This window comes from Meles meles, chromosome 8 (genome assembly GCF_922984935.1).
Source record: "Meles meles chromosome 8, mMelMel3.1 paternal haplotype, whole genome shotgun sequence".
Lineage (NCBI taxonomy): Eukaryota > Metazoa > Chordata > Mammalia > Carnivora > Mustelidae > Meles > Meles meles.
This window is the reverse complement of record NC_060073.1, coordinates 80,067,017-80,076,901: the sequence shown is the minus strand read 5'-3', so window position 1 is coordinate 80,076,901 and position 9,885 is coordinate 80,067,017. Positions and strand designations below refer to the sequence as shown.

Genomic DNA, 9,885 nt, shown 5'->3' with positions numbered 1-9,885 from the left:
ATCCGCTCCAGGGAAAACGACTCCTTCCTCCCAAAGCTCACTTTTGATTAGAAATCATCAGAGCCTGTTAAATTCTAGGTTTTTCCTCTGTGAAGTGGGAATCAAAGGACCTGAGACCAGCAACCTCACAGTCAGAGGCGGTTCTGGGATCAGGACTATAACCCCTGTCTCTGCAGATACACGCAGAGCTTGGAAAAGGTCAGGATGAATTTAAATTTTTTGATTTTTCATTGCTGGCACTAACTCTTAGCCACTCTATTCATAAAATGTCCTGACCCTGAAAATAATCCTGTTTCAGTTTTTTGAATCTCACCCTTGGGTAGATATCAATCCTCTGGAAAATTTACACTAACCATATGTCTAAGACAGACAAACTGCCTGGGCTGTGAATTTTGAAAACTGGTTACGAGGAGCAGCTGCCCGGGGTTAATGCTTTGGCCAGAACACTCCCTCTAGGCCAGTAGTCTGGATATCTAAACTCCTAGCAGACAGTAAAATCTTAATGTAATTAGTCAGTGGTTTATATTTGAAGTATTTTGATTTGAAATCACCTTTTCATATTTTTTTCTCTTCTCCTTGTCCCACTTCCTCGCCAAGGTCAATCTTTGTGTTTATGCCATGGATGACTCACACTTCCTTAAACTCATTCTCTCAACTCTTCAGCTCTCTTTTAACTTTACGTCCAATAGCCCTTTTATCCTACAAACCTCATTTATCCTACAAACATGCCCCTCAGTCCTCAAAATGTTCCCTAAACTTCCTCCTCCTTTAAAATATCTCTCTCATCCAGATTAGCCACCTTCCCCAATCTCTCGTGTCCTGTATATCGTTCCTTCCAAACAATTGTCTCATTTGTATTTATTTATTTATTATTGTTTACTCATATTTTAAAAAAGATTTTATTTATTTGATAGACAGAGATCACAAGTAGGCAGAGATGCAGGCGAGGTGCGGGTGGGGGAAGCAGGCTTCCCGCGGAGCAGAGAACCCCATGCAGGGCTTGATCCCAGGACCCTGGGATCATGACCTGAGCTGAAGGCAGAGGCTTTAACCCACTGAACCACCCAGGTGCTCCTACTCATATTTTTGTATTCCTCATTACTATCTAAGTTCCCTGAGGATGGGAATCAGGTTTGCCTCACTCATTATTTTATCTGTGAAAATAATGAAGACCAACCAAATGAGAACAAGCAAGACTAATTTACAAGGGTGTTAGTCACCATCACTTGAATTTTGGCAGAGACTCAAAGGCAGGCAGAAGAGTGGAAAAAAGAGGATTTGGGTATGCCCTGATTTGATGCTGTTAGCGAGGGGAAGCTTAGGTGACTAAGCAGAAATGAGCCATTGCATGAGATTGGTTATGGACGCATATTTGGCTTTCTCCAATTGGTCCTAAGTTGGAAACAGGGGCCAAAAATAGAGAAGTTGTCAGTAATTAATCAAGTTCTGGTCATTGGGGGCTAATTGTTAGAGGGGTTTTTTTTTGGCTTCCTGAACTGGATATTATGGATTGTAGTTTGACTTCTTGGACTGGTTCCCACAGGCGGTAGCTGAATTCTGGGGCTGATTGTTACAAGTTATGGGGCAGAATCCTATTTTTATATATAGTCTAGTCATTGTTCATTGTATACTCTGTCCCTCAAGCCTCAGGACCAGCACAGTGTCGCATAGAGTAATAAATCAATAATTTTTGTAAATTAATATATGGATGGCAACTCAGGATTTGATGTTATCCCTCTGAGATACAGTTCTTTTCATTTCTCTTCTATCCCTAGCTTCTGCTTTCCTGCATCTTGACTAGCTTCATTTCCCCTGTCCTCTCCAAACTGTAAGTTAGGGATTTTCCACAAGCTTTTTGTTTTTCTCTCTACATTTTTCTTAGAAAACATGTCTACTTCCACAGCTTCAAATAACACTTCCAGAGAAGTGATTCCAAAATTCTTATCCCTAGCTCTGACCTCTCTTAATGTACCCCAAGCCAATTGTCTGATAAATAGCTCTATGCTGACATCTGACCAGCATCTCTAAGCCTATGGTCAGTCTCTCCTTTCTGGGAAATCCTCTGTCTTCCTTCAGGTTTTTCTTTTTGGTTCATTTGTAGCAAAAGCACTACTAAAAGTGTTTTCTGGTTCTGTGGGAGGGTAAATCTGAGGATGGATGTGAGCAGAACAGAAGAAAAGATGGACAATGAAATCAAGTGACTGGTTTTGTTGGCAGGAATATTGACCATTTGAGATATAAGAAGACACTGGACACTCAACTGCGTCAAGGCTTAGAGCTGGGGAATGTGATCTGGTGTGAAAGACATCTGCCTTGGACACCAGAATAATCTCCAAATCTGTGTGTTCCATCCCCCTCCCTAAACAAAACCAATGGGACAACAGGAAATATCTAAGGAAGTAGTCATTATTTTGGAGGGGGTCAGTGGGGATGGGGTGGGAAAATGAGTGGGCAGGGACATGGTGGAGGAGGAATGGAAGGGGTGGCTTCTCAGCATTCCTTTTTCTGGTAGCAGACGTTGGTCTGGGAACAAGATCTCAGTGCACGCATGTCAGGCCATCATGAATTTCCCACTTTGATATGAAGACTTACTGAGGAAACTTAGTCAAAAAAGAATCTTAAAACAAGGGAAGCATATATGTTTTTGTTTTTCACCTGCTACCCAGAGCTTCCCAGCATTCTCTGAAAAAGGACTTGAACAGGGTTTGATGGTCCCATAGTGGAAAAGTCAATGGGTTGCATCCAGTGGAAGGAATGTCCTCTACCCAAGACCTACCTGGTACAATCTAGGCTAGGTAAAACACCTCTTATGAATGGGAGCATCAGAATCGAGTTATCCAAGCTATTGCTTCCTTTGTGATCATTCTCTCTCCCCCACATTTCATCTTCTATGTATTTAGTGGCACTGTATACACAAGGATGTCCAAATTTCCTAAAATCTTCCTAATAGTTTCCGAGTCTGCCACATTCTGGCTCACAGTCTCTCCTGTAGTCTAACTTAATGCCTCCTAGAACTTTACTCACAATGGAGTTCCTACCATCTGCATTTCTTATGTCATTCCCCTCCTGCACGTTTTATCCTGTACATTGACCTCAGCCTCTTTGTCTCCAGTTTGGCCCCCTTGTAATCTTTTCTTTATATTTTTTAAACCTGCAGTTTCTGGTTACAGAAGGTGGAGTGAATTACTGGGATGTCACCAAAATATTTCTCAATGTTCCTTTATGAAAGAGTATGAAGGAAATCACCAGTGAATAAGAGATTTCAATAAATATTTAGAAGATGGCATATGGAAGCCCACCAAAGGGAACAAGGTGGCCGCAAGAAATGGAAGAGGCAGCTTCAGTGAAGGAGGAGCTCATCTTCTGGGCAGAACCTCTGAGAGGCTCTGGGTTCAGTGTTGGCAGGCATGAGGGGCAGAGAGAGGAAGTCTATACATGATCACCCCCATGTCTTCTACCCAAATCTGGAGCTCAGGTAACCCAACTTTAACCCCCAGATGGGGTCTTCTCCAAAAAGTCAAATCCTAGATAGCGCTGAAGCTTCATGTATGGTGAAATTTATGGTGTGGCATCCTAAAGAGAGCCATCTTTATTCCAGTATTTGAGGGGTCCACTGTCCATATAGCTCCCACCAACTCTGTCACACAAGACTGCACATACAAGTGGAAGATGGCTGGGTGTATAGAAAAGTAGTTTTAATCCATTTTCTGCAGTAATCATTCCAGAAAGCCAGCTGCTATCTAAATCAGATTTACAGGAGGCTGGAGCACTATTTTAACCACAAGCGCAGGAAGCCAGACAATCACTCCTTTAGCAATTGGTCCCAGACAGACAGGACTTGATTGAGTGACAGCTTCCCTAACTTTTATCCTTACTTCCAACTGAGGATCAGTCAGAGAAAGCCAAGTACACATTTCTAACCAATCACATAGGATGCCCCTCTTCTAGTTAGCCTGCCTACAGCCTCCCCATGCCAATAGCCTCAGTTAGGGCATATCTGAAGCTTTAAAACCTTCTGTATCTGCTTTTGAGTCTCTGTCAAAACCCAAGTGTTGGTGGCTGACTTCCATGTTACAGTAAGCTCCGACCAAATAGCCTTTTCTTGTTCTCATTTACTTCCACACTCAGGAGCTGTCCTCTAGCCAACAAGCCTTCCGCCCTATACCCAGAACTCCCCATCAGCTTTGCTAGTAGGAGAAAGAGTCTCAGACACCACCCCGGGAAACCTATACCAGCTAGAAAAAAAATCAAACCAGCTCATCATTCTTGGATGTGGATACGCAACCAAGGTCACCAGACACAGAGAAAACTAGCGACACATGGGGGAAGATGAAGATAAAGATAACAGATTGCCTTTGGTGGAAATAGGTCATTCAGACACTAGAAGAAAAGACTTTAAAAAATTCTAATTAGAGCCTCAGTGAAATTTGAGAAGAAATAACAGCCATAAAACCAAAACAGCAGGTTGTGAAGACCAAGGGAATTTAAAAAAAAAAAATCTCCTGGAAATTAAAAATGGACTGCCAAAATTAAAAAGATCAGAAGATTAAGAAAGTAACAGAATAGAGAGCAAAAAGGTAATCTGTGTGGCAGAAAAGATAAGCCGCCTTTTGTAACTTTTTCATAGCTAAATCCAGAAATGGTAGGAAGTGGTAGCCCTGGAGCTAAGGGGCTGACTGGCTGGGGCTCTGTTGTTCTGTTAGGGGGCTTTTTTAAAATTAATTAATTAATTTATTTTTTCAGTGTAACAGTATTCATTGTTTTTGCACAACACCCAGTGCTCCATGCAAAACGTGCCCTCCCTATTACCCACCACCTGTTCCCCCAACCTCCCACCCCTGACCCTTCAAAACCCTCAGGTTGTTTTTCAGAGTCCATAGTCTCTTATGGTTAGCCTCCCCTTCCAATTCTTTTTTTTTTTTTTATAAACATATAATGTATTTTTATCCCCAGGGGTACAGGTCTGTGAATCGCCAGGTTTACACACTTCACAGCACTCACGATAGCACATACCCTCCCCAATGTCCATAACCCCCTCCCCCTCTCCCAACCCCACCTCCCCCCAGCAAACCCCAGTTTTTTTTGTGAGATTAAGAGTCATTTATGGTTTGTCTCCCTCCTCTGCTTGAAACAAATCACTCAACTGCAAATCTAACAATCCTATTCCACTACTGAAAACCGTCACTCCTCTAAACACAGACAGGGAGAAAGCTTAGTCTCTCTTTCCTGACCATGACCTGACATAAGCCTGCCCCCTCTCCCTACATTTGCCCCAGTGCCACTTGCCAGGGTGTTCTGTGTAAGACTCATGAGCTGGGATTGTGGGGTCAGACCTACCTGGTTTCAAACCCACATATGTCTGACTTAACTTGAAAGGTGTGTGTAAGGGTGACTCTCAAAGCTTTTGGAAGGATCAGATCAGCTAATGCATGTTAGGAGCTTAGCAGAGCCGCAGGCACAGAGTAAATGATCAATAAACAGTAGCAGTCATTAGGGCTCCCAGAACTGGTCTTGTTTGGGCTACCTCAATGTTAACCTTAATTTTATATTTTTACCAAAAAATACTTTTTTTTTTTTTTTTTTTTTTTTTGCATTTTTTTTTCTCATTTTATTTATTTTTTCAGCGTAACAGTATTCATTCTTTTTGCACAACACCCAGTGCTCCATGCAAAACGTGCCCTCCCCATTACCCACCACCTGTTCCCCCAACCTCCCACCCCTGACCCTTCAAAACCCTCAGGTTGCCCCAACCTCCCACCCCTGACCCTACTTTTAAAAAAGTCATGTAACTCTCAGCTTTAGAACTGTACACATATCCTCAGACACTTCATTCAAGTCCTTAATTTTTTTTTTTAGTAAAGTGATAGTTTATTAAGTGAAGATAGAGAAAAACCAAGTCCTTAATTCTTAAGAAATTTTACCTATATGTATTTTTGAAGCCACGATTTCTTGATTCACTTAAGAGTAGGTAAAGTTCCTGTTTCAGATCATTGGGGTCTTAAGGACTGGCCGGTTTTTGTTTAGCCTTTTTTTGTTGTTGTTCCTGTGCTTACTGCAAAGACCTCTCTTCAGTGGGCTCAGGCATCACCCCCTTTGTGAGGACCCACAGCCCAGTCCCTGTTCTCGCAGGCTTCCAGCGAAGCGCTTTGTGTCCACTGCTAGTGTTGGTCTTCTACTCCAGACTCTGAGCACCTCACTTAGGAGGACCGTCCTCACTGGTTTGAGAACCCGAGTGCCCAAGCTGTGATAGGGTCTGTTCAGTGAAGGAGCACATTCAGGGTAAGGATGGAGGGATGGACATAGACTAATTATGAGCAAGGCTTACTGGTGTCTGGTAAGAATGAGTAATTGTCAGAAAAGCCATGGGCTGACATATTAGAAACCCTCTTTGTCAATGGAAAGGTTGTAGGGAAGGTGCCATCTATGCTGAGAAGCTGCTGGGCTTCTGGTTCTGGAACGTTCTGGCTGGGTGGATTAGCTCCCATGCCACTTACAGAAGGGACGTGAAGGCTGCCCAGTGCCCCTTCTCTGGTTCAGTTCTGACTTCTATCTTGTGCTTTATGGTGTGGCACTGCCTGAGAAGTACAGACCATAGCCCCACCAACGGTGGCATTGGCTTTTCCCTTTTCCTTTTTGTAAGCTAAGAAATCATGGAGTCCAACTCCATCATGCCTTTAGAGGAGAGGGAGGCACAGACAGTCTTAACTGAAGGCCAGTGGACTTGCCAAAAGTCCTATAGAAAGTGGTAAAACTGGAATAGAGCCCTGGCTTCCAGAATTCCTGAGCTGTGTGTTGTGAATCTGGGGTTAAAAGAGTAGGAAATGGGCAGCTGGGAAGCTCCCTCGGTTAAGCGTCCACATTAGGCTTTGGTCAGGATCCCAGAGTCCTAGGATCCAGCCCCGTGTCAGGCTCCCTGCTCAGCCGGAAGTTTGCTTCTCCTCTCCCCATCCCCCTCCACTCAAGTGCTCTCTCACCGCTTGACCTCTCAAATAAATAAAAAAAAACTAAAAAAAAAAAAAAAAAAAAAAAAAGAAGAGGAAATGCCTCAAGCATTTGAGGGGCTTTAATCCTGTATCCAAGATAAATCCAGTGGTCTGGGTGATCCTTACCCTGGCTTTGGGTCCTCTGTTTGGCACAGGGCTTAGGGGGGCTAGGGGGAGGGGGTGTTGAAAATCTTCCCACCAGGAGGCGTTCTGAGGAGGTAAGGAGAGGACCTGGCACATGTGAAGAAGCTAATTGTTAGGAGTTAGGTCGCAGCCAACTCTGAGACGTCAGTGCAGCAGGCGGACTGGCTCCCCGCCATAGGGCTAGGACAGAGTGGGTCACACAGAGTGGGAAGGTCAAGTGCAGTTTTGTTGGAGGCCCCATGGTGGGACGGGAGGCCGGGGCTGTGACAGCCAGCTCTGCCCTGGAAGGAGGTGGGCACGCCCTGGAGGAGAAGGGCCTGGAGCCCCACATGGGAGTCACACAGGCCCCGTAAAGGCGAAGGGAGAAGGTCACGTGGGCGCTCCCAGCCTCTGCTGCCTTCCAGGCAGAGGAAGACAGAACAGAGCGGAGTGGGATGGTGGGGGATGGGGGCAGCTAGAACGGAAGGTTCAGTGCTTGGGCACCAGCTCCTGAAGCCTCAGTGATTCCGGCCCCCAGCCTGTGCTGCTCTATTTAAGGGAAGGGCCCAAGAAAGGAGGAATGCGGGTGGGAGAAGAAGGGGCTCTGGGGATAGGAACGCCAGGAGCAGAGAGAAGGCCAGGAGCGTGCAGGGGCGGTCCCAGGACCAGGACGGGGCCGTGCTGGCAAAGAGGCGGGCCACAGCCACATTGGGGTTGCCCTGAGCAGGCTCAAACCACTTCTGCAGGCACTGCCCACTGTTCCGGTGCTCAGGGCTCGCCTTGAAGGAGTGACTCCAAATCTTCTCACACAGGTCAACCGGGGTGGGGAAGTAATGGGGGAAAGGGTGGCAGAAGGCCTGTGCAGGGCAGAGGTTCTTGCCTGTGGAGGGATGGAGGCACACCCTTAGTTCCCCCTCTCCTCCCCACCCCTCCCTACCCTTCACCCTCGGGGACCAGAGAGGGCTTGCACTTGCCCCCAGGTGGGGGCCCTGCTGAGCGAGCGACACTTACCCCCACTCCGGTCCCAGCCGTGCCAGTCGGCTTTGCAAGTGTAAGATGTGCTGCAGTCTTCCCACCACTGCTCACAGTCCTCCCGGCACAGGGGCGCCTCCAGAATTCGCTCGTCCGGCCCGCCCGAGTCCAGCTGGATATAGGCATGGCAGGTGACAAGAATGCTAGTAGCAATCGCTTGAAGATGATCGGTAGCTGGGAGGGTACTTGTGCCGGGTACCCTCGGGACAGATTCTTCTACGGAGTCTATAAGCAGGGCTTTACCCAGAACAAGGAGGCTTGGAGGCTCCATTGTTCGGCCCTGGCTACACAGCTTCGTCCATCTGGCAGAATGGGACTCAGAGGGGCTCTTCTCCTACAACTCTCATCTCTTCCCCACTACACTGCTCTCCAGGGCCTGAGGAAGCTGCCTCTCCAGCTTTGGTCCCAACCCAGCCTCTGACTGCGCTGTCTGTAGGGTGACAGCACTGCCCACTCTGCTAGCAGCGCGGGGCTCAGGTCCTCAGTAACAGCACACTGCGTGGACCGGCCTCCCGCCTGCCCCCGGCCCAGCCTCCTGACCTTCTGGATCCAAGGCCCCAGGTTTGGGGAGCACTGGTAGAAGCAGATGGCCTGGAGGAAGTGCTTCTCACAGCCTGGCAGCATCACCCCACAGTGGTGCAAGCTGAAGTTGTAGAGCAAGGGCAGGTCCAGGTGGGCGTCCAGGCTGGTGCCCGCCGTGCAGCACGCATTGCCTCGCCAGGGGTTGCACTGAAGACCGAGGAAGCAGGAAAAGGCATGGGGGTTGGTAAGACACGGGAGAAGGAGGAGGACCTGGGCAAGGGGGATGGCTTCCAAGTTGGCAACGCCCATATAGAAGAAAAGCGGAAATTCCCAGCCAAAGGGCCCCTGCATCTCCATGCTGCAGGCTGCTGCAGTCCTCTAGAGACTGGACTTGCAGGGTGTCACCTCCTGAGGGGCCGCTGAGGAGCCCCACGAACCCCAGGGGGATGTGGAGCACTGAGAAGAGCTCTCAGGGAAAGGCCAGTTCCACAACTCCGCCCTGCCCCCATCAATTGCCTTTAGGGCTTGGGGAGGGGTCACCAGAGTCCTAAGTCTCCCCTTCCTATTGGTAGGAAGGCTAGAGGAGGAGGACCTTGTTTGCATTTATGCCAAACCAGTGCTGAGCCTCCAGGATCACCACCTGCCCCTGTTCCCCAAGTGGCCCAGAAGCTTAGAGATGGGGAACTTTGAAGCACTCAACAGTTATGATCTCAAACGGCCACAGTGTCCCTCCAGTGACTCGGGCCCCAATACCAGCACAAGGAACCACAGGAGTTAGAGTTGGTGGTGGTTCAGAAACCATTGTGGCATTTATGTCCCTTCCCTGAGCTGCCAAAGCAGCCCCTCCTCCCACCCCCAGGCAACGTCTGGCCTCTGTACCTCTTTGTGGAGCTGGTCTTCTGGGCCAGGCTCTCGCTTGTGGTGTTTGGTGTTCATGCAGACATTGAGCAGCTTGTCCCGAGCCCAGGTGGGTGGTGTGACTGTCCACAGCCCTAACAGGAGCAGCCATGACCGATCCATGGCCGATGGCAGACAGGAGCCACACCTGCTTGGGTGAGAGACCAGATAGGTACTCCATGCCCTCCACTATCCCAAGGAGTGAGGTTAGGTGTCAGGGCTCTCTCAAGTGACCATGACCCTCTGGCTGCTCTGAGGACCTCTATCAGATGTGGCATCAAAAAATGTCAGGGCGGGTAGGACATGCTTTAGCGTTCCGACTCCCACT

At 47.9% G+C, this 9,885-nt stretch overlaps 1 protein-coding gene across 1 annotated transcript; it reads right to left on the bottom strand.

Moving 5' to 3' along the window:
- Positions 1–7,067: 7,067 nt before the first annotated feature.
- IZUMO1R (IZUMO1 receptor, JUNO) lies at positions 7,068–9,680 on the bottom strand. The gene is made up of 4 exons (XM_046017111.1): positions 9,540–9,680; positions 8,679–8,867; positions 8,118–8,250; positions 7,068–7,986 (listed from the first exon to the last, which is right to left on the bottom strand). The coding sequence occupies exons 1-4, from the start codon at positions 9,678–9,680 to the stop codon at positions 7,625–7,627; spliced, it is 825 nt and encodes a 274-aa protein (XP_045873067.1). The 3' UTR covers positions 7,068–7,624.
- Between the last annotated feature and the right edge of the window lie 205 nt (positions 9,681–9,885).